Raw genomic sequence first — 24,894 nt, 5'->3', positions numbered from 1 at the left:
AAATCCTGCATTCTGGTTAGCTGAGGCTGAAAGTTTGGATTCAGCTTTCCTCTGAGCTTAACTTGGAATATCCTTGGACCAGAGCTCTTACTGCACCTCTGCTTGGCCACTAGACACTTCAAGTCTTGTAATGCAGCTTCACCCATGTTTGCTTTATCAGAGGGTCTATTGCAGCAGCTAAAAGCCCTCTGCAGACTCTGAAAAACAAATGCTGGTTGCCAGCTGAAAACTTGATAAGGAAGGATTCAGGATGGTGCCAGGTCTTAGTGAGACCCTGGAATGCAGGAATCCATAGTGACTTATGTCTCTGTATAGTAAGCCAAATTTAATGCAAGTTGTACTGGAGCTGTTCGTTTTAATCACTTAAATCATGCTCCACTACTGAGGTTAGGAAGAGTGTTGAATTGTGATAAATATGTGCATTTATGTAGTGAAATGTGTGCGTTCATGTAGTGTTCCTGCCCAGGGCAGGAGGGCTGGAACTAGATGATCTTTCAGGTCCCTTCTAGCCCCAACCAATCTATGATTCTGTGATACTACTTAAACACCAAGTAAAGCAAGTTTGTAAATGAAAGAGTCAGTGCCCTAAATCCAGCTACAACTAGAGCACTGTCAGTTTTCAGCTGGGCAAACTCAGGGCTCTGTAGATCTTGCTAAAGCCAACAGTTTCTTCATAAGAAATGTCATGCAGCTGGAACCAGTTTTTGTCATCAAAAAAGGAAATAAACTAATATTTTTCAGCAGCAAAGCATGTATTACAGAGGGTTGTTGCAGGAGCTGTTTCCCTCCTGCCTCACCGAAGCATTTAGACAACACTTGCAGCTGCTGAGTGCCGCCAGAACCTTGGGCTGTGGGTACTGTCTCCATGTCATGGGGCCTGCTCTGAGAATGAGCTCCTGGCCTGGCCATGTGGTGTCAGGACCCTCCACAGAGATCCCAGTTTTTGGCCACTCAGAGCCAGAGCCCCTGGCACAAGGATTGCTTGCACGCTTTGCCCAGGGGCTGCAGCCCCAGCTCCCGCTGCTCGCACAATCGCTGCTGCCTCGGGGCCTCCGAGCCTGTCCCCTGCTCAGCGTGTCCTGGCCATGTCCCTGATGTGCAGCTGCTCAGAGCCAGCCCAGCGGAAATGTTGTCCAGAAAACCTAGGTTTGTTACCCAGTGTGCAACGAACCAATAATTACACACTTAAGTGAGACATTGACTATTAATTTCAGAGTTGTGCAAGCCTGGTTGCTTGGTGGTATTCCAAAAATCAATAATACGTTTTTACTATTTATTCGTTTTAGCAAGTAAAGGCATTAATGTTAATTGACTACAAGTCGTCTACTTCTCTTAATAATCAGTGTTCTCTCTTATATTGGTTAATGATTCTCCCTCTTCTCACGCTAATTATCTACATGCTCACTGGGTTTTCTCTTCTTTTGAGCTGGGTTTCTTGAGTTGGTGGGCTGTGAGTCAGTAGTGTGGAAATCTCTCCCTGCCAGAATTATCTTTTACCCGATCAGAGCTGATCTCAGCACAGTTGCTGAGCGGGCTTTTTTAGTTTCTTCCTTATCTTGGGAGTTCTGCCAAATGCCTTTGTGGCCCATAAATTCTGTATTTTATGTATCCACTATCAGAGGTACATTGTTCTTTCCAAGCCTTGTTAAACTCCCCCTAGGTTTGAGATCATTAAAACATGTTCAACTCTTAACAAGGCAATTCTCCTGACAAGTAATTTCTCTTTCCCACAGCTGGACTTCACTTAGACCTTGTTTGGTAGCTGCTCTCTGTTTCACAGATTAGAACTTATTTCTTGTTGATTTATGCTTGAAAGTATACAAAGATCAAACATCAAAGCACATCCTTTGCCAAGAAAATGTTTACATATTCCACATTTTGCAACAGAAACTCGGCAAGAGTGCAGAGGCAAGGCTGGGGGGGGTTTCCCTGAGCTGCAGTGCTAGGGCTCGGCGACGCGCCCGGGCTGTGGGCACGGCGGCAGCCGAGGGGAGGAGCGGCCGCCTGACGGGGCGGGAGGGTCGTGTGTCGGGGGCCGGGCGCTGTGTTAGTGCCGTGTCGGCGCTGTTTCCGTGCCGTGTCGGTGCTGTGACGGCGGAGCGGCTCAGGCACACGGTACTGCGGCGGCGGGCGGCGGGCGGCGGGCGGCGGGCGGGGGGCGGGCGGCGCCAGCCCGGTGGAGCGAGTGGGTTTTGCCGGGATCAGGGCTCCAGCCCGGTTCTTGCCGGGGTCAGGGCTCCTGCTCGGAGGGCAAAGGGCGAGGGACAGACCGGCTGGCACTCCAGGAGCGTCCTATGGTGCTGCTCCAGGGAGTTTGTCCGGGGGTTATTCCCCAGCTTGTCTCCTGCGGCAGGAACCGGGACGGGCGGGAGGGTGGGCACAAAGGGGGCTATTTGTGTTTGGCTCTGGGTGGGATCAGCGGGGAAGCTGAAGAGAAACTGCTCTTTGGAGTGCAAGTTTTGCAATCTCTGGGGGTACTTTGCCTTTCCCCTCGTCCAGACACTCCTCCTAGCTCCGGCGGTAGAAGGAAGCTTTTCGAAGCCGGACTTGGCCCGAGCCCCAGTGGAAACCACCCGCTGGGGAGCAGCTGCACTCTTAAGATGGTCCGGAGGCCGGGCCGGGCGATGCAGCGCTGGGCTCCTGTGGCACTGCCCGTGCGGGACGGGGTCGAGCAACAAAGCGTTGCAGAGAACTGCTCTGCGGCCCATATCCAGTTAGGAGGAAAGTTTAAGGTCTTAGATCAGATTGTGAGCTTGCTGCTAAATTTATTTACTTGTTCCTCACTGAAAGGCTGATGCCTGAATTGTTTTGGACAAAACAATGTGAGGTGTTTTTAATACAGCGATCACAGCAGTAGCTGTCTCTCTGACACCTGTGTGGCTGTGGTCCGAGGAAAGTCTGATGTGCTAAAACATCAAGAAAGTTTGTGATTAATTTTCAGGTCCATTATTGCTATTCAAGAAAGACAATTTACTAATTTTGCGACTCTTTTATCACTGCTCAATATTTTACAAAGGGATATTCATTACAGAGCCACAAAAGGGTCACCAAATTAGTTTGCAGCCCTATATAAGTGTTCAGCCTGAACCCCAAATTCGGGCCTTTAGCAGTGCGTTTGCAGGAGGATATTCCCAGCTTTTCAGGGGATTCCCCGTTTTCAGTGGAGCACTGAGCTGAGACTGGCAATCCGGGCTCTGCGTGGGCTGAATTTTATCAGCTCCAGCTCTGCTTTGTGGAGAGGTCAAGGATGTTTGCTCTTTCTGCCTATGCTAGCCTGTCCTTACAGTGTGTTTCTCAGCCTTGATCCCTCTGGACCTCCCACTGCTGGAGTTAGAGTGTTTGTCCAGTCTGCGAGGGTTTAGGTGCAGTTCTCCTCTCTGGGGAAGTTGAGACCAGCACCTACTTTCTGAGCATCAGGGAATGAAGTATTTCTGAAGTATACAAGGTCAGGAGCTCTCTTACTTTTTACAGTGTCAGTCATACATGGGAAATAGAAATGAAGTGTAGGTCATGGTCCTGTGTGTGTAGGGTCTGGTAGGGAGCTGTGGCAAGTCCCTTTTTGAATGCCTTGTTCAGGTATCAGCCAGGCATCCAGCAGTGCTGCAGTAGATGCCAGCTCCACTCAGGACACAATCTATTGACAAGCACATCCTTTTGTATCAGGAGAGCTTTGCTACCAGGGACTGAGGTGTCTGGGGACACAGACACTGCCAGGGTGTGGTGGTTTTAGTTAGAAACAGGGTAGAAATCCTAATTTTGTGTGGTGGTTTAGGTTTGTTAATTTGAGATTTTATTATTTTTGAGATATTTTGGTTAATGTATTAAAGAGTGTGGTGGGTTTGGTGTTGGTTAATTATTAATATATTTATTTTTTCTTGTGAGATAGGATTAGGAGAAAAGTAAAGTAGATTTAAAATTTTAAAAGAGTATATAAAGAAAAGTTTATTAACATTGACTAAACGAAAGAGTAATAAGAATTAGAACAAAATTTTTAGAATATATGTTTTTAAATATTTTTTCTTACTGATAATGTAAAGAAACAAAATAAAAAAATTAGTTAGCTTACTATTTTATTTTTTTTTAGTTTACTTAGGGAGAGAAGTCTTTTTTGTTAATGTTATGGAGACTTTTCTGTAAGAAAAAAAACCCCAGTTTTCTTGTGTTTTTTTTTAACAAATAGTAGTTGTTCGGGGAAATCTGCAATTGTGAAGTTCTTATTTTTTATAAGCTTTCTTACAGTTTGTTTATGGGTTATGTTCATTTATAGGGTATTGTTTTAAAGATGAGTTGTTAAAAGATAAAAGTTTTTATTATTTATTTTTAAAATAAATATTTTTTAAAATAACAGAGATTTTTTCTTTTTTTCTTAGGGGTAGAGGATTACTTTTTAAAAAACTTTTTATGGGATTACTGTTATTTTAATATTTGTTTATTTCAATATGGAGGGTTTTGTTTTGTATTAATTTGATTTTTAAATTTTTTTTATAGTTTTAGGTGTTATAGGGAAAAAGAGTTTTTTCTCTATAGTTTATAAGAGGATTTTAGTTTTAAAATTAAGGTATTTCTTTATGTTTTTTTCTCTGGGATTTGATTTTTTTACTGACTTTGATGTTTTTATGTTGTTTTTTTGTATGTTTGTATTTTGACTTTTTTTTTTCTTATTGAGGGAGGCTTGATGTACTGAAAGGGTTAATGTGTTGTTTGCATCTTGTAAATGGTTACTTGATTTGTTGGTAACTTGTGAAAGAAAAGAGGAAGTTCTCAGGTTTTTTTCGTGTCTAGTTTTTTAGTGATGTTTTCTATTATTTTTTAAAATTCTTCTCTTGCTAAGCTATGGCACAGGGCTAGGTGGAAGCTGAGCAGTGGTTTTGAAGAGCTGCATTTTGGATGGGGACACCTCTTTCTCCTGCGGGTCAGTTGCTGACAGAGTGATGGCTGTGTGCTGTAGAGCCTGTGGAAGACAGCACCCAGCACAAAGGACTTCAGTGGAGTGGCCCAAGGATGCAGTCTCCCCTGTCACTGTTGTGCTGTTTGTGCCTCTTTATTGATGTCTTGGGATTGTGGCCAAAGTTTTTACTTTGTGGCTCAGCTATGTATTGTGAAGTCAACGCAAGCATAAATAAGCCTGCCTGCGAACAGATAAACCTTTGGCTTAACAATGAAACATTCTGTTAGTCTGTGCCTCTGTCTTATGAAATTTGCTTCATTCTTCTGTGACCCATTAAAGATAAGAGTACAGTGTTAGCTTTGTTTCCAGCATCAGGCAAGCTCACATCAGCAGCCCATGTCATACAGTGGCATGTGACTGCACATGGTAGGGAACTTTGAAAGGACCGAGTGTTTAATCCCAGTGCCATCATCTGATGGGCTGACTTGGGCCCCCTACTGCCAGGGGCATGGCCCAGGCCTTATCTGCCCAACAGAGGTCAGTTCCATCCGTTTGGTTTTGGATTTTAAAGTTAAATTTTCAGGGCAGATAGAATATAAATCTCTGTTACAGTTTGACTGTAGCAGCTGGATAAGGAATGTAGAAGGCCTGGTGATATATGTTGCTTTTAAAAGCATATTTGTAAAGGCACAGGAGCTCAGAGCTCTGAATTATCATATGAGAGAGGTGAAAACAGTGCTGGTGACACTAGTTTGGTGTTCTTTGGAAGCCATTCATTTGATATAGTACATTTTTCAAGTATGGTATGACATGTGACAAAACCCAACACCTACTGAAGAGATTGCATCACTGCAAGGTTAAAAATGTGCTAGTTCAGGAATACCCTACAGTTCTGCTTTGGTTGTAAAACTCAGTAAGCTGTTCAGACTACAATAATATATTATTTAGGAGATGCTTATTTTCTTGATGTGGCTGAATGGCTGCACATTCTGGTACTGTGTCGTTTTATTCCATTCATCCACAGGAAACTTGGTTGCATCAAACACAAGCATGTGTAGGACTTGACTGTTCTTCTACTTTCTCATTTATCCAACTGTATTTAGTAGTTTGGAGTGAGACATTAAAAATGCTAATTTAAAGCATGCTTCCATAAGATTATCATCTTGATTTTATCAGGAAACAAGAACTCTGAAATCATGGCGGGGAAACCCAAGCTGCACTACACCAAGGGAAGGGGGAAGATGGAGTCAATCCGATGGCTGTTAGCAGCAGCTGGGGTTGAGGTTTGTACCTTTTTTTATAAAGTGATTTGTGATTAAAATAGGTATTCTCTGGAAGGGTTTCCCAATTGCATCTGTGCTTAGGGATATGCACATCATCACAAATTGTGATGCAGAATGCTTAGATTGAGTGATACACTCTTGTGTTTTATTTCATGTATTCCTTGAGCCATAGTTACACAGTGAAGAGATTTTAACTTACAAAGATGGGCGTCATTTTTGAAACATACTTTAAGATGAGATTGTAAATTGTTGCTACAGACAAAACTGTGACTTTTTGCCAATGCTCATAACTTCCCTGTATCTTGTGAGTCTTCACTGAAAGACCATGCATACCACATGAAACTTTTGAACATTCTCTCCAAACAGAGTACCTTTTGTTCTTTGGGTCAGGACCTGAGTAGGATAAATCAGCCGATCTGCCCCAAAGGCAGTGTTAGGGGATCTATCTAGGTTCACATCAGGTGAAGGCCATTCTAAGACATCTTAATTTCTACAGTAAGTTTTTGTTTGACTTTTTTTTAAAACTATTTGTACTCTGTTGGAAATAAAAGGCTTTTTTAAATGGTGCTCAGTTGAGAATATTGCTGACAGAGAATTTGCAGAACACTGTAGGGGGATAGAATATAAGAAAATAAAGTTAGTATAGAAAGTAATCTTACCCCTAAGGAGTTGCAGCTGAGCCAATTATTAGAGATTAGGAGGGGGCCTGACTTTAACAGGCCACAGCTGTAGCCAATAAGAAGAGTGTTATAAAAGAGTGGATTGGAGTCAGCTGGCTACTGTGAAAAGAAGGAAGAATCAGTGCTTAGAGAAGTTGCCTATGAGAAACATCAAGGAGGTGTGAAACTCTTGCAATAAGGAAACAATGATATGGAACCTTTGCAATATAGTGACAAGAGAACACGAGTGCTGGGGAAACCAAGATCTTGTCCTCATTCAGATGTCCTTATTAAAAAAAAATTTAAAAATCCAGTGGATTAAAGATGGAGATAAATGCTGTGTAAGAGAGGCATAATTTGCAAGAAGTTTTTCAATATTTCATGTGGCATCAGCTGCTTTTAATTGAGTAATTTGGTATCAGTTTATGGTTCATGCAGGTGACTGAGGTCTTTATAATGAGGAAGTTCTTTCTGGAGCTTAATGCTTTGTACAGTCCTGCGGGGCTGGGGACGCCAAAGTCTTGGGTTATAGTCTCTGCTGGAGCAGAGATGAAGTAGGGCTCTGTTAAGGAAACTTTCCTGTCTGACCATCCAGGACCCTCTCCATCAGTCCCTTAAAATAATTTAATCGTGGTGCAACAACAGAGTAACATTACACCTCCAAGGAGGGACCTGGAACAAAGGAAAGTGCTGGTCTTTTATACCTTCACAGTCTAAGTGAAGCTTTGGGGTCATGGGCTCCTGCTGTGGCTCACCTGGCCAGTGCCACACATCCCCATGCCCTTTGTTGTGCAAGGGGAGGCAGTTCCCAGCTCTCTCCTGGGGCTCCACGAGCAGTGGAACTGCAGCTGCTCCCCCAGCTCCTGGCACTGAATGGATTCCTCACAGGGTCAACACAAGGAGAGAAGTATGGACAATAGTGTGGAAAGGTGAGCTCTAGCTGCCAGCCTTCCTTCCACTTCTCTGCTGCCTTTGATTGAAAGTGTTGTTTTCTATTGTTGCTTTTCAGTTTGAGGAAGAATTCATAGAGACAAAAGAAGACTTAGAAAAATTGCGCAATGGTGAGTCTGCAAACTGTACCCTAAACAGAAATTCACACACACAGAACAAAAGAGCAACAGGAGGTATTTTTTTAAGACCTGCAATATGATCTGACCTGTAAAGAAGAACTGCTTCCTTGTGTATGCTTTCATCTCTGAGAATTAGAAATGTCTTGGTCTCTTACCAGGTCTCTTCCTTATTTTCAGTGTAGTATTTCAGCAGCCTGAGTAGCTTGCTCCTTTTTCTTCCCTAGATGGAGTCCTGCTGTTTCAGCAGGTGCCCATGGTGGAGATGGATGGGATGAAGATGGTGCAGACCAGAGCCATCCTCAGCTACATAGCAGCAAAGTACAACCTCTATGGGAAGGACCTGAAGGAGAGAGCCTGGTATGGTAACAGTGTGCCACTTACTAACACTCCTCCATGCTTGTTAATATTTACAGAAAGAATGTTGCTGTGAAGTATCTGCAGTAAAGATGAGTATACCTAACAGACTGTCACTTACTGTAGAGAGTTTATTTTGTGAGAATGGAAGGGCACCTCCAGGGACTGAGGAGATTATTATGGACTGGCAATTGTTAGCCAGCATCCTCTCATGATTAGACCCCAAAAGTATTTTTTTTTCCCCTAAAGTGGTTTGCATGTGCAGTCTTTTCTCCCACAGCATAAATGGATTATTACTGGAATTACAGATTATTACTGGAAAATAGCATGAATTCTACTTTAAATACATTACTTGCACCCTTTTTTTCTTTTTTTTTGCTTATTGCATATACTGTGAACCTGTTTTACAATTCTGCTTTGAAAAAAAGTGGAAGTTTTCTCAAAGTGGAAGAACCAAGAAAATAAACCGGTGTATTACGTTACATTCACTAATAAACATTTTACTCAGTGATCACTCCAGAGTTTTATTTCAGTAAAAGAATCAAAATGGGAAGTTTGAATGATATATGTTGAACAAAAATATTTGTTTCAGGATTGATATGTACGTGGAGGGAACTACAGACCTAATGGGAATGATCATGTATCTCCCTTTTCAACCAGCTGATACAAAAGAAAAGAATCTTGCCTTAATCATTGAACGAGCTACAACCAGATACTTCCCTGTTTATGAAAAGGTAAGTGATAAATCACCAGCAGTTCACAAAGACAGTGGGTTCTGGGCTCCCCCTCCTACCCCACTCCCACACATATACTTTCCAGAAGGCAATCTAGAAATGTATGATGGAGCCAGTATCCAGCAATGTGAAAAGAGGGCCACAAAATAATTTTTGGGCTGGTTTCAGTACTGGGTCTCTTTGCTGTCTTTCTGTTCCAACCTAGCTTAGTGGCTGAGGGCTCCCAGTGTTTTGCCTAAATGCACCATTTCAATACTTGTGCCAGCCTTTAGTACTTATTGTCTGTAAGTGTAATGTGTTACAGAATTGTTATGGTTGGAAAAGACCTTTTAAAGATCATTTAGTCTAATTGACAGCCCAGCACCACCACCATATTCACCATCAAACTGTGTCCTCCTCTGACACATCCACATGTTTCTTGAACACTTTCAGAGTTGGTGAGTCCACCAGTTCCCTGGCAGTCTGTTCCGGTGCTTTGCAACCCTTTACATGAACAAAAATTTCCTCAGATCTAATCTAAACCTCCCCTGGTGCAACTTGAGTCCATTTTCTCCTGTCACTGGTTACCTGGGAGAAGAGGCTGACCCCCACCCTACTACAATGTCCTGTCACAATGTCCTGTCAGGGTGTTGTAGAGAACAATAAGGTGTCACACTCAGCCTCCTTTATTCTTGCTATTCAAAGTTAAATATATTTGTGCTTTACAGCTAAGGATCTAATTCTATGATCTTTCTTAAATCAATTGCTTAAATGTATTATATTTAGAGGCTATGATTTTCATTCTCTGAATTGCTGCTTGGGCATCCTTAGGTGTGCACAGAGAGGCTCTGCAAGCAAGATACATATAGCATAGAAAGCATAAAGCAATTATTTAGTGGCTAGCATGCACCAAAGAGCCTGAGCTGTGAGGGAAGGCATTGGTGTGCCTGCCGTCCCCTTAGAGCACATGAGGAGGCTTTCTTGGCTAGGGAGGAGTTGGTCAGGAGGGGATGGATTGTTCTTTTCTTCTCCCTGGAACATTGCCTGGATGTTACTGAACTGCCATTTTCCACCAACTTGCTGTTTGTTTAGTTGTTTTATTTCTCCTGTAAGGATATTTTACTTTTTTTTTTTTTGTTGTTAAGATTTTCTGGTTTGAATTGAGGCAGCTGTGATCCTCATCTCACAAGTTTGCTTCTGTTTATAACTTTTCCTTTGGTGCCACGTGTGGTTGTGCTGTTCAGACTTTCTCACAGTGCTTTTTCAGGGCATAGTGGTCTCCTCGGAAATCTGCCAAGGGTACAAAGCTGTGCTGTTTCAGAGCTGAGCTGGGTTTCCTGCTTGAAGCCTTTGTTACCAGGCAGCTGAAGTCCACTCAAAAACTACAGGACTTGATGCAATTTCATGTCTCACTTTATTAGAGTCTTAAATTTTACAAACAAAACCCACAGAGGCTGCCCTGTAAAATAACAATGTAAATGATAATCCAGCACTTCTGTAATCAGAGTTCATATATATCCACTCCCATACCAGTGGAGGGCTGTGCTGAGAAATATTGATTACACACCCAAATCTTTCAAAGATTAAAGTCTGATATGTATTTTAAGTTATTAAACAATAAAAATGCACCAAAATTCTCTAAGCCTGTGCTTAGGTGGCATAAACTACTGTTGTGATATGTTTTGGCATGTATGCTCCATGTAGGAGAGTCTTTAAAGTAACCCCTATTTGCTAATGTAAAGACACAGCTGAACTTTTCCATTATTTAGCCTAGTTAATTTTGTTAAAATGGTTTATAATTTTCTTTCTGTACCAGCTGTTTAAGATACCTATGGATTCAACATATCAGGGTTTGCAGTCTAGGTGTTATTCATTCTGGAAGCTGACAGGAAACATACCTAGCTGTGAGAGTTCACTTTAAACACTCGGCAGCCAGATGGAGCAGCAAAAGGCAATATAAAGCCCTGCAGGCAATCAGATGCTATGTTTGGAGTTTCCACACAGTCTGATGAACAAGCTGTGCTAGACCTTGTTAGAGCAGTGTAGGAAGTAAGTATGTGAAGGGGTCAGCTGTGACTTTGCCCATGATTGCTGCCTCTGTGGTAGAACTGGCAGATGGGCCTGGAGAAGCAGTTGGCTTCCAGAGTCACAGACTGATGTCTTACTGCACATTTGTTAATTTGGAGTGGCCTTGGTGTGACTTAGGCACAGACATGGCCTCTCTTGCTCCTGATGGGAGGGTGACAGTCTTCAGGACAAAGATAGGCTGGAGAGCTGGTGACTGCTCTGAAGCTGTGCTGCAATGTTCATCTCAACTTGTCTACTACACTTATTAGCTTTGGCAGGCTGTGATTCTTGCATCAGCAGTTTGCCATAAAGGAGTCCTTCCTTACAAGATAAAGGGTGGGAAGGTTGTATTCCTTCATTCTGGACATATTTCAAACTGTAATCAGCAGTCTCAAATTTTGCTGAAACAACTGGAAATTCACTTTTTACTTAAAAATTAGAGGTGTGCTTACATATAAACTGGCCTGACTACCTCTTCCAATTACTTTAGTCCTGTTCCTTTTGTGTGATTAAGTCTTTCTTGTGGTACTGGACTTGGTATACAGCTACCTGGTGCAGTAGGTTAGAGTGAGAGATGGGATTGCACACACTGAAACCTGAATTCTGATTTAATACTTTGTTTAAAGAATATGTATCACTTTCTAACTTGATAGGTTCTTGTGTGGCTTTGCTCTGCTGTGTTTTTTCAGAAATCTGTCTGCAATGAAATACCTAGATAAAATTGTTACATCCCATGTGAATTTTTTTGTTTATTTGTTCATACTTTATAGGCCTTAAAAGATCATGGACAGGATTATCTTGTTGGCAACAAATTAAGCTGGGCAGATGTCCATCTGCTGGAAGCCATTTTAATGGCAGAAGAATGTAAGCCTGATGTACTGTCTGCATTCCCTCTGCTGCAGGTTAGTAATCATCTCCTGTCAATATGGGAGGTAGCAAACAAATTTCACTGATTGTTGTTAAAAGTTTATTGATGTTTACATCTTTTGAGCCATTGTACTGACACTTCTCTGGTCTGTTTGACTACAAAAACCTGCACTCAGTGCACTGCCTTACCCCAGAGCTGCTGGGGACTCACCTTTCTCCAGTTCTGCTTTTCCTAGCCGTTCTCAGCTGGCAGGAATTCACTCACTAGTGCTACCAGTTTGGTCCTTTAACTGCTACTTCCATGTCTTCAAACACAGCAACAACATCTAGAAGGAAAGCCTGCGGCCTGGTGTGTCTGCAGTTCCTGTCCTTTTCTTTTTGCCAGCAAAATTACATTTTTAAGAAATCATATACAAAGAGCAGTTAAGTTTCCTTTATCTTGACTTATGTAGTGCTTTGCAATGAGATATTCCTGTCTTTGCCTCTTTTTTTTTCTCAAATATATCTGCAGGATTGCTATGTGGGTTTTTTTCTTCCGCTTTTTACTAGATGAATCTTAAGTCTTTAATATTAATTTCTCCCATTCCCATCTGGGAAACAAAGGTATAGCATCAGCATTACAGATCAGAAAAAGCTAATACCTTTTACTGTTTAATAAGTAGATCTGGCAAGTAAAAATCCAAGTCACCTGATCTTTAAACTATAAAGGATGGAATTGTAATTTCCTTAATCTCACTGGCTTTACTGTTGTTTCTTACAGGCTTTTAAAGGAAGAATCAGCAACATTCCAACAATCAAAAAATTCTTACAGCCTGGCAGCCAGCGGAAGCCACCAACAGATGAGAAGTTTGTTGCTGTTGTGAGGAAAATATTCAATATCTAATCTGATGAAAATAACCCAACTGTAGTATATTACCAGAGCTTGCTTTGTAAGAGTAAATTGCATAGATGTGCTCTGTAACTTGCATCATATGGCCAGTGTTGAAACAATACACTGTGAATACACTTTTAAATTAGAGTAAAAGGCTAATTTGGACCTGTTGCATCTAGAAAGAAGAATTTCATGAAGCAGTTATATGGAATAAAATATGCTGACACTTGGTGTGTGTTCAATTATAGTGCATGCCTGGATAAAATGTTCAGTTGTAGCTTCTGGAGTACTGTAGAAATGCCACATGATCCCCAACCCCATTTTAATAAACTGCCAGACAGGGGAGCCACACCCTGAAAACTGAGAAGTCATTTAAATTCAGGCCTAGAATCTTCTGGGTTGGTTCTTTAGGTGGTTTCCTAGAAACTGTCTCCCTGCTGTGTTTCACAGCTTAAAAATTAAGGAAATAAAAGCTTTAAAAATAAAATTAAAATTAATGATCCTTTTAAGTTTATGGGCAGAAGTAAAAAACTTTTCTAATCCCCACATGAATCTCTTAGGAGTGATTTTTTTCACTGAAAGATCAAAGTCCTTGTGTTTAATTGGCCTGCTGTGATTTTCATCTGCTGAGAGCACTTATTGCCTTGCTCTTCTTTTTGCTGCTTGGCCGGCTGGTCAGTGAGGCAAATGCCCCTTGAGTGGTTTTTTGTAAGGTTTTACCTTCTGCAGTCACTTCCCACAGTTATAAAGCCAAGCGCACTGGCTGCTTACCTTTTCAGTAAGAGTGAGTTTTACCTCAACAGTGCTTAAGTGCTTAAAGCATGCACCACTCTGTCAGATTCTTTACCCTAATTTCACGGGAACAATCACTGTTCCCTTTAAGAACATTGCCATAAGCCATCCTTCTTTGCACTTAGCTGTTTCTCCTCAGCAGGACTCCAACTGATTAGGCAAACAGTCAGCCAGTGTACATGAAGAATTGCTGCCCAGCAAAGTTAACTCCTTCCCTGACTTGTGCCTAAGAAGAGCCATGTGCATCTCAGAGGTACAAACCACAAGTGTCCCAGTCACTGCCCCAGTGCCGACTTCCAAACAGGTTCACATTAAGATTACCTCAGTAGCTGGAAGCAGTGCTTTGCCCAGCACAGTACTCGTTTCACTGGGCTATTCCTCTCTTCCAAACAAGTGCTATGATTTAGGAACCATCATAAAGGATGTATCATGATACACAATAACCTTCATAAGCAAGCTTTGTGCGAAAAAAATGAAAAGCAGCAAAATTTCTGTTTGTCTTCGAGAGGGCACCCACCCATACTGCTTCCTAACAATTTTGCTTATATTCCCTGTACACCAGAAGACAGCCAAGCTGTGAGACTTCAGGAATATTTATTTTGCACACAAATTGAAGCAACTTCAATCCTGGAATAGTTTGTGACTGAACAGTCTCTTCTGCTTATGGGGGTGGGGAGTTCAGCAAGATAATCTGGGTGAGAATGGAATGGCAAACCTGTCCCAGAATACTGAGACCTTGCAGCCTCTCTGTGTAGCATAACAAACCTCAGCCATGGTTCATGTCACTAGCAATATACACCATGGAACATGTTTTAAATCACTACTGAGTACAAAGCAGAGTACCAGACTCTTTCATTGACAAAATGGCTCACTCCTCTGCTTAAAAAACTGATAAGCTTCAAACCTGTTACATTTTTGAGCACTGACTTTTTATATTTAGAACCAGGGGAACAAGAGCATGGGTTGGAAAGGAAGTTGGTTTTCTTGTGCAACACAGTACAGGCCCAAGACTTTTTTGCTTTAGAACCGATTATTTAATCTCAGAAGCTACAAAATTATACTTCAATACAAGATACCTTTTTAGCATAAACATGTATTTATAGACATTCTTTCAGAGATACAGTGCAAGAGTAATTCAATTTCCTGGGGCGTTCTGCACCCCTAAAAGAGATCAACCTTACAAAGAAAAATCCCATGAGTTAATAGACTGCTTAAATGAAAGTAGATCAAAATATACCACCAAAACACTTGTTTTCGTTTTTAAAAAAGCTTTTAAAATATCAACACCTATCAATAATTGATTAACAGGTACAGATCTTTTACAGAAAATATAAATGCAGTGTAAGACTTGTGTTCAGACTTGTCTTTCAAGTACGGAGAGCATGTCTGTTTGGCATGGCAGTCATATTCAGTTCTAAATTCTCCTACAGCAGCATAAAAACAAGCCTCAAAATCATCAATAGGCTGAAAAAAAAACAAAACAAGAAAACATAAATATGGCTGTCATTAATAAAATCAGTGTAAGTCATCATTAAATAACAGTGCATTCATAAATAACTGACACTAGAGTCTCTATTAAGCCATCTTTTCAGGTGTCCAGATCTCCAGTCTCAGTGTCTAGAAAAACAAAGCCCACCTAGGCTGGAAAAGCAATCCACAATGGACAACATTTTCCAGTGTAAGTCCCGATTCTTAAATTTTGACAAATTGCTTCTTATTTTTTCCTCCCTGTATGTAACTGAAGTAAAACAGAATGGTGTTATATTAAATCTGTCATATTAAAATGAAAAAGCAAGTTATTATTCCTCCAGGAGATGGGGATTCTGATTTACACCTGGAAAATGTTTTGCATTACAGACTCATTGGGAAAAAAGTTTTGAACTTACTACATAATTTAATTCCAAATTAATAGATTCAGAAAATCATATTTTCCAGAATGCTGAACAGCAGCAATAAAGCAACTGGAACAGCCAGATTTTTTTTTTAATTTGCATTAATAGTGGCCAAAGTTCTTAGGTCATGTCTAAAATGTCCTGGTTTTCAACAGAACTGTGCTTCCAGTAGTTTTGAATGCAGCACTTCTAAATCAAAGTGTTGGCTTTTTTTTTTGAAGATGACTGCGTTGTATGAAATTAGACTAATTTTATATGTATGTGTTTGAAAACACTAAGGCTTATCTAGGTTCTTCCAAAAGCCTTATCAATATGCATTAATATTTAATTGCTGCCCTCTCCTTTCAGTGCTGAGAAAGTCACTTCTCACCAGCTGTATCTGCCTAGTAAGATGAAAAAGCTGCTCACTGGAAACAGGACTGTGACCTCCAAACTAATTTCATTTTAACTGTGTAGTTGCTGAATGACAGTGACTTCCACCAACAGTGTCTTGAATAGGGTGTGGAATGGCAACTATTTGATAACCAGTGAAATCTTTACAATAAGATCTGCAATATGTATTTACCTCAGGCATGCTACTAGTCCAGCTGGCATTAATTTCTTGGACCTCTTGAACCTCATTCCCATTATAATGGTCAAAAGAAAAGATGAAACTGTAAAAGACAATCCAATATATTTATGTTCTCATTTTTCTCAGTGGACCACTCAGGAACACACAGAGTTATCAAAGGTCATTGCTGTTTTTCTATGAACTGCAATTTAGTGAAACAGTAGATCAGAAACACAGTCTATAAAAACATTCTTGCTTTTCCAAAATACACCATTATGACTTCTTTTAGCTACAAATAAAGCTTCCATGTGCAGCAGAATGCTAAATCCTACTCCATGAAGACTGGGTAAGTTTGTCAGTCAGTCACTTCTACTCACCCATGTCTAAATTCATGGGGATACCAACAAAGTAGAAAGAATCTTGGCCACCAGTCTAGATCATTGCAGCTGTTTTCTAACTATTCAAGGAGCTAGAGCATTCAACTTCTTGTCTGTTTTATTTTTAGAATATTAGCTCTTTATTTGCTGAGCCTTAAAAGCTATATTGGAAGGTTTGCCACCTGTTCTTGCCACAGAATATGGCTATCAACATCTCCTTCTTCATGACTACAATTCCTCTGGTGTGACGGTTTCTACAAGGATTTCAGGGTGAAGGAAGAGACGAGATCTTTGACTCTATTACAGAAGGCTTGATTTATTATGTTATGATATATACATATACTATACTATACTAAAAAAGAAAAAGAAAAGAGAGTTTCCAGAAGCTGCTAAGCTAAGTAAAAAAAGTAAAGAATGATAACACACAAGCTGGCTTTGACAGACTCCCAGAGCTAGCTCTGCTGTGACTGATCACTGAACTGAAACATCTACACTAATACTAATCACAGATTTACTTGTTGCATTCTACAGCAGCAAACAATCATTGTTTACATCTTGTTGCTGAAACTCTCAGCTTCAGCAGGAAAAATCCTGAGAGAAGATTTTTCATAAAAGAAATGTCTGTGACACTCTGGAGCCTTTTGCTATGAGGGAACCATCCTTGCCTGTGGGCAAGAGGTGGGCAGCCCTAGAGGGCAATAAATGCAACACAAGCAGCAGAGAACAACTATGAAAGAAACTGCATCTTCTTCCTGGAGTAGTCTAATCTGAAAATGGAGACACCATTGAACTCATCAGGCATAGGAATTTCACTTTGAACTATGGCTGCAGAGTGCTACAAAAATGAGAAGATTAAGGAGAATATGAAACTGCAAAGATAGCTACCTTCATTAAAGAACTGGCACTTGAAATGCTTCCTAGAAGTGGGCAGAGAGGCAGGACTTCTCGTGAGCAGCTGGGCTTTGTCACTTTCACAGCCAAAGTAATGGCAGTCACACAGATCTCTTCCCTTTTTATGGTGTAGTTAAACCATCTGGCTAATTGTCTTCAAATTCCACTGTCTAATCCTGGGGCCAGTCCTGTGTTCATAGGTGCCAAAAATTAGTTTTAAACTCACTTCAGCATACAAACAAGCCCTGACAGTTACAAGTATCTTACAGAACTCTACCAACTATGTGCACTCATCAAAGATACGCTGCAAAAAAAATATTATGCTCCACTATCCATTGCTCTTATTTTCTAGTCACATAGCCTTGATCCTCTCAGGAATGTCTCAAGGAGTGAACTATTCCACAGCATGTGTCTTGCCAGAGTCCTGAGTATATTTACAGTTTATTACAAACTACAAAGCATAGTCACTCTGTAATGTTCTTTTTCCCCCCATTTGCTAGTACCTGGCCTTGCATATGTTCCAGAGACTTTTTAATGCATTCAACTTTCAGACCAGATTTCAGAAAGTGCTATACATTCACTGTTTCACCTTAAACCAAAGAAATTCAATAAATCAAGAGCAATTCAATCCAGTGAATCATTGACAGATCAGAATCAACTTGCATTATGAATGCTACTAACTCTTGCATACTGAGATTTGAATTTCTAAATCTACTTCAAACACATAAAAATGCATTAAAGTATCCAAGAAAACACAGGGCTTATTTCAGGTGAAGTAGCAAAATGCCTGAAATAGTAATTTATAAAACAACTAAGAAAATTTGCCTGGGGTACCCATTGGCTACATACTCTTTGTATGTAGGACAAGTTACAACAACCTTACTGTCAAGGTCTTGTACTAAAATATTACCTAAATTACTGTAGGAGAGTCTTGCATAGGTGAAATCTACTGTAAATAATTACGGTTTGGATGGATGGGTTGTTTTTAGATTTCCTAACCTTTTAAAGGTTTGGGTGCTTGCTTTATTTTACATGGTAATTTACTGTAGCGGTTTCTAAGTTCAGAGTGGTCACTTCCATGCACTTAATTTCCATCTTTCATTTGTGCTCTAGCTGCTTTTCACATTTTGGCATGTTAGGCACAAGTGAAAACTTTCTAGTTTTCCACAAAAGCAATACACATTTGTAATAAAAAGCAATTAAAACCTTTCTTTGTAAACATTCTAAACTAAGACTGCTTTAAAAAGTCTTTGATCCTTTTACTTTATGTAGGAAAAACTTTCTAAGGCAGTTGTAGTGAATTCTATCTCATCTCATTGCTGTAACTTCTACTAAATAAGTACTATACATTTCTCCAGTTGAGAAACTCCTCACATGCTTACGACTATGTGAAATGTAAAACACTGGCTATTTTAGATATCAGATGTTCAAAAGCACATTAGTGGAAAATTTTGTATTAGTTCCTTCAAAACCTGGGAATTGGGAAACAGGCAGCATTTATTAAGTTTTAATGAGTCTTCCATAAATTCTGTATCTAATTTAGTGACTTAATTGACCCACAGGAGTATAATAACATACACTACTTAAAAGCATCTCACACTAATGATTATAAATGTACATATATTTAAGGCTATGTCTTCATTCCAAAAAAAGTTTTGGGTTTTTTTTAAACAGTGGGATAACTTAATCTGAGCAAGGTCATGGTGGCAAAACTGGCAATCCAATTTAAGGCCATCTAGGAGCAGATCAGGTCCACAATTACCACCTTTAATAAAGAACTTGCTGGGAACACTTTGCTGTCAATGCTACTCAACATTTTTTAAAATGGAAATTTTTATAACTGTGACTGGTGCAAAGCACAAAGCCAGAATGAACAACATACCACAAATTCTAAGCTGAGAAAAACTAATTGTGTACCCACACAATCTAGATTAAATGCATTTTAAATGCATTTCTGCATGTGAAACCACAGCCTAAACCACCTTTGCTAAAACCATGAGTGAGACAAGCTCCCAACAGCTCTTATTGCAAATTCACTTGTGCAAGGTTTATGTCCCCCAAAGGGATTGTAGTTTTTTGCCTCCATGAGGGTTTCATGGCAAACTAGCTGCCACGACAATTATTGCCCAGGCTGTATCCTGTCTTCCTTAGCAGCAAAGGAAAACCCCTAAGTTAAACTGTTCCGCTCCCTGGGAGCTGAGGATACGTTGCATTATGCAACAGGGTATCCCACATTTCCTTTACTGCTCAGATTGCAAAATTCAATCTGTAACGCTAATGATTTTATTGCAGTACTATCTCCTGTTTATCAGCTGGATTTCACAATATGTGCAATGTTAGGCAAACATCTCATAAAAGGAGGTGCTGCCAGGTGGTAACACACACCTACTGGCTTTGTGCCAGTGATCTGCCTTACCTTGTAAATGGCTCCTGAATTTTGCAAGCTAAGTTGAAGTGTTGAACTCTAGTTAAAACCCAACATTTAAACCAAAGCAATACCCAAAATTTACTAAAAAGAGAATTTTACATGCAGTTCAGGATGCTGCTTGTTTGTTTGTTTACTGTAGTGAAACACTTACACAATGATATCTTCACATTTCTGGGATCACATGTTACACAGTAAGCTCCATAACCAGCCACAGCGCCAAAGGTGAGTCCAGCAGCTAAAGAGATTTTACTACCTGCAAGAAATCATTCCAGTGTTATTTCTCAACACAAGGTCTTTAAGCTCAATCTTTATACAGCAGCTGTCTCTCTACAATAGAACTGATTTTGCCACATTCCAGCTTACCTCACCCACTGTGAAGAGAGAGGTAATATTTCTGTAACTGGGTCATTCTAATGTGTAGGATTAGGGGCAAAGTCAACTAAGTTAGAGGGAGATGATCAGGATCCAGTAATACTTGCAACTTGGGAAAAATACAACCCTAAATTTGGCTATTTCCCCTATCACACTTAAGAAGGATGTTTGTAATTTCTCTGAACTGTATGTTCATTTAACTATATCTTACAGCACTTAGGAGTCTACAAAAATGGTAGAAATGTACCAATATATATAAAGAGTAAACTGGAAAACATGTGTGGTCATAAAGTCAGGCTTTTCAGTCTGACATCAGTCCTGGACAAAGAAATGCTATCACCAACATCACATTTAATGAATAAAGAATGAAAAAAAACAAACAAAAAAAAAGACAGTGAGGATGAAAACAAGGCTTCTAAAAGTAACTTGACATCTTCTTGCTATTGAAAAACTGGTTCATAAATCCTGGATATATCCCTAATATTTTAAATTTCTGAACAGACATTTGTCTTTGTACCATATGATAAAAGTGTAGAATCTGCACAGCAGACCTTATTTGAATTAAACTGATCCCCAAACATTTATAAATAAAGAATTCAGATCCCCGATGTAATTTAGTTCCCAATCCTTTTGAGTATTTTTAATCAAGACTTTGCAAGAAAACGTAAATCATAACCAATAAAAAATTATCTAGATCTGCCACAAGGATCGACCAAATATTAAAGAGTGAAGAGAACAGGTGAATGGGATAGTGAGTGCAGCTGGCTGCAAACACAAAACCACAGCGTTTTCAGAAATTCAGATGTGAAGCTGTGTCTCTGAGAGCAAAGCGTGTGTACGCTACGAAGGGAGATGCTGACCCTGAACCACAAGAATGGTGACGGACAATGGAACAAGGACGGTGAGAGATGCGCTGCCGGGGCTCTGCAGACAGCGTACGGGAACCCGCCCGCAGCTCCCGCCGCCCGTCCTCGGTACCGCTGCGACCTCTGCCGGGTGCTGAGCCGGGACACGGGACTGCAAAAACCCCTGGAATACCGAACTGCGCTTTGTGGTACACTGCCACCTAAAACTGCCTCGTTATCTTACTGAGAAAAGGCACCATTCTAACAGTACCAGAGAATTAGCCACCACAAGTAGAGGGGTTTTTTCCACCATGCATCTGGAAATGTCAGAATCAAGCCTGGATTTCTCTGTAGAAAATAAGCTTTAATCAAAGATATACTGTGCTCAACATACAAATGATTGAAAGGAGATGAGAAAGCCCAAAATGCATTTAAGGGCAAAGATAACATGACAACCTCCAGTCTTTGCCCTGAAAACAAGCTAACTTAAATGCTTAAGTTGGCCCAAGAATATCTCATGAAACTCAGCAGCATATGATGGATATAAAATGCAGCTGTGCTAATTACAGCAAAGTTTTCACGTTTCACAGTGCATAGAAGAAATCAAATGCTTCATTTCCAAATCCTTCTGTCCCAGTACTAACCTTTACGAGTGTATGCTACAACACCTCCAACCACCAGCAATGAAGCATATGCAAAACCAATCCAGTCAACAGCCATGGTCCCAGCCGTGGAAAAAACCAAATATATTGCAACTGAAGGCAAACAAATTCCTTCCTCCTGGTAAAAAAGAAATCATTACTTAATGGGTTCTAAATAACACTGCACTCTCCTAAGTCATGTTTGGCACTGTGTCAAAACATTCAGAAGGTGAAGGTGTGCCTCGCTATTGCACCATCCTTTCACTGACTGCTGCCCTTCCTTACACCCCAGTGTACCATGTTTCCATTAGGGGATTCTTTGGGATATATTTGGCACACATTTTTTCCCAGTCACAAATACATGTATGGAGGCAAAAAGCTTGACACCATCCAAAGCATGTTTAGTTGCACTTGTGTCATGCTGCTGAGCTGAGAGCACACTATGGATATGTACAGGTCTTCTGAGTGCTCAGTTCAGTGCTTGCATCTCCTTTCACCAACACTATACTTGGAGCACTTCAAGAGGCATGTAACAAATGCTGCACCAGGCAAAACCCCGAATTTTTAGAGTCTATTCAAAGTTTCCAGACAGAAACTTAGGCTGTTTTGGGACACTGCACATACAGGTACTTTATCCTGTATCTATGCCCCTTTTATTTCACCTTTACATTTCGATGCATTGTCTGAAGTTGGGCTTTTGTTCCGCAGAAAGCATTTAAGGCTCTGTTGTAATGCTTGGTCCCTACTTCGCTGGCAGTGCTGTGTAAAGGCAGGAATGGCAGTGCTGATGTGTAAAGGCAGGAATGGCAGTGCTGAGCAGCCTGAGAGCCCCTGCAGCACCACGGCCTCTCTCCCATCAGCCGGTGGGGCACACCTTTGCCCTCCTCCTCCCAAATTAATTAAGCACATCTTTCTTTATAGCTCAGCGTTTCTGCCCTTGACCACAGTGTTAAAGGGTGAGCAAAGAGTGCTCACGCAGCTTTTCGTGTCAAGCCTTTAGTATTTAAAGTAAGTAACTCGCAGCGAGCCCACTCCAGGTCATAAGCCCTCAGGACAAAAGGTGGCTTTAGGGGGCCATGGCAACCCGGAGAACGAGGTTTGCAGAGGCGGGGGCAGGGATGCGGGGACAGGGATTCCCAGGCCTTTGATGTGCCTGGACTTCGTGGCCGCCTCCCGCCCGGGCCCGCAGCCCGCATCTCGCTTCCCAGCGGCGCGGCGCGGCCCCCGGGCTCAGGCGGCCCCGGGCGAAGGCAGGCACCTGCGGGGGGCGGCTCCGGGCTCAGGCAGCCCCCGGGTGAAGGCAGGCGCCTGCGGGGGGACGGCCCCGCGCTCCTCCCAGCCGCCCACTCGCCCCCCGCCGTCCCCGCGGAAGCTCAGCCCCGCCGTACCTCGTCCTGCCGCGCCGCCCCTCCGACCTGCCCCGGCCCCGCCTCCCGCGCCCGCCGGGCTCCGTGGGGCGCCGGCCCGGCTCAGCCCCTTCGGCGGCGGAAGGAGGCCGCCTGTCGCCGTCATGGCCGCGGTGCCGTCCGAGGCGCCCGCAGCGCCGCTGGCGGAGCGGCGGCTGGCGGCGCTCGGCGGAGCCGGGCCGCAGGGGACAAGCGGGTGGCAATGAGCCGGCAGGGCCCTTGCGGCCAGGGGGGCAATGGTATCCGGGGGTGCATCGGGAAGAGCGTGTCCAGCGGGAGGTGATCCCTCTCCCCCCCCCCACTCGGCCCTAGTGAGGCCACATCCAGAGTGCTTTGTCCAGTTCTGGGCTCTGCAGTAAAAGAGAGACGTGGAACTACTGGAGAGAGTCCAGCGGAGGCCACAAAGATGACATGGGATCTGGAGGATCTCTTTTATAAGGACAGACTGCAGGACTCGAGTCTGTTCTGTCTAGACAAGCATGAGAGAGATCTCATTCATGGATATAAACCAAAGCTGTGTGTTGGGAGGGCGGTGCCAGACCTGCTGGTGGTGCACAGCAACAGAGCAAGGAGCAATGGCCATAAATGAAACCATACGAAGTTTCAGCTCACTTGGACAGAGCATGGTACTAATAATGAACTAAACGGTCTGTATGGGTCCCTTCCACCCCCAGCAGTTCTGTGATTCTGTGAGTTGTGGCTATGCCGGTGCAGTAGGGCAGCACACTCTGTTGGGGCCCCTCAGTTACTGTGCCCTGCTCCTGCTTGAGACTCCTTTTCTGGCCATTCAGGCTCTGGAAAAGTCCATGGATATTTTACTCTTTTGAGGCCAACCCCCCTTGCAGTGTTTGGGATGGAAGAACTCAGGAATGAAGGAGTCCCATCTGCAGATCCACTTGTCCCCAAAGTGCGCCCATTCCACGGAGACAGGGTGAGGGTCTGCTGCCTGCAGCACCCACAGTCGCCCTGTGACTCAGCAATGGGCGCTCATTGCTGTGTCAGGCACCCTTCTGCCCCCTGCCCCTCTCAAAAGCAGGTTCCTCTCTCTCCTTGCTTGTGTTTTTTCAAAGTCTGAGGGCTGCTGCATGAAGCCAGGTGAGCAGGCACGTAGGCTGAATGCTCGGATGTGTTTGTCAGGGTAAACATCAGGCACAAGCCCCGACACTCTGATACTAAACACGTAGCTAATTTATGAAACTGCTTGATGTGGTTATTTTAACACTGACTTCTTGTCTGCTAGCCCTTTTTGCTGGACCTATTCCACTGCAAGCTATTTTTGTCCATATTTTGTCCCCCTCCACAGTGTTTCTTTAGCTTTTTCTCAAGTGAGAGATTCTGGACCAGCACAGGACGTGTCCTTCGGGGGTGATATAGGGGTGCCTGTGTGCGACGTTCCCCACACTTCCCTTGTTCCCACAAATAGACTGAGCATAAACATGGCCACAACAAGGAGAGACTCACAATGCCATGTGATAGGACTTGGATACCTGCCTTCTTCAGAGGTCATTTGAAAATCTCTGCCAAAATCCTGTGTTTCCTTTAGATTTCTTTGCTTAAAGGTGTGGGAGTTTTCCGCTCCAAAGAGCTAACTGGAAAGCAAATCAACATTCTCATTAGGGTTAACGTATCTAATTTCCACTCCTAACATTCCATTTGGTTTTTTCTGGTAGTGTTTAGCTGCTGCAATACAAACCCACTCCATGTCAGCTGTCCAAGTCTGTCTGCTCAGTGGAAAACAGAACTGCTCTCCTTATCTCACCACAGTGTCTGTGGGAAGGAAGACTTAAGGTACACCAACTTTGGAAAACAAACACAGGACACTTGAGGGCAGGATGGCTCCAAAATGCAAACAAAAAGTGGATTCATAAGCTGAAATCCAGAAAGTGGATTTCTTGATGAAGTATTATGAGACTTGTGGCTCTTGAAAA

At 42.1% G+C, this 24,894-nt stretch overlaps 2 protein-coding genes across 2 annotated transcripts; one reads left to right on the top strand and one right to left on the bottom strand.

The window, feature by feature from the left end:
• The first annotated feature begins 1,994 nt into the window (after positions 1 to 1,994).
• Positions 1,995 to 13,000, top strand: LOC115902330 (glutathione S-transferase). The gene is made up of 7 exons (XM_030945766.1): positions 1,995 to 2,115; positions 6,065 to 6,171; positions 7,840 to 7,891; positions 8,125 to 8,257; positions 8,847 to 8,988; positions 11,805 to 11,936; positions 12,662 to 13,000. Exons 2-7 carry the CDS (start codon positions 6,085 to 6,087, stop codon positions 12,782 to 12,784), a joined length of 669 nt encoding a protein of 222 aa, XP_030801626.1. The 5' UTR covers positions 1,995 to 2,115; positions 6,065 to 6,084; the 3' UTR covers positions 12,785 to 13,000.
• Positions 13,001 to 14,141: 1,141 nt separating this feature from the next.
• On the bottom strand, positions 14,142 to 22,992 carry TMEM14A (transmembrane protein 14A). The gene is made up of 5 exons (XM_030945767.1): positions 22,949 to 22,992; positions 21,564 to 21,699; positions 19,854 to 19,955; positions 16,022 to 16,109; positions 14,142 to 15,028 (listed from the first exon to the last, which is right to left on the bottom strand). Exons 2-5 carry the CDS (start codon positions 21,637 to 21,639, stop codon positions 14,989 to 14,991), a joined length of 306 nt encoding a protein of 101 aa, XP_030801627.1. The 5' UTR covers positions 21,640 to 21,699; positions 22,949 to 22,992; the 3' UTR covers positions 14,142 to 14,988.
• Positions 22,993 to 24,894: the final 1,902 nt, after the last annotated feature.

This window comes from Camarhynchus parvulus, chromosome 3, assembly GCF_901933205.1.
Source record: "Camarhynchus parvulus chromosome 3, STF_HiC, whole genome shotgun sequence".
NCBI lineage: Eukaryota > Metazoa > Chordata > Aves > Passeriformes > Thraupidae > Camarhynchus > Camarhynchus parvulus.
This window is presented reverse-complemented; position numbering and strand designations above follow the sequence as displayed.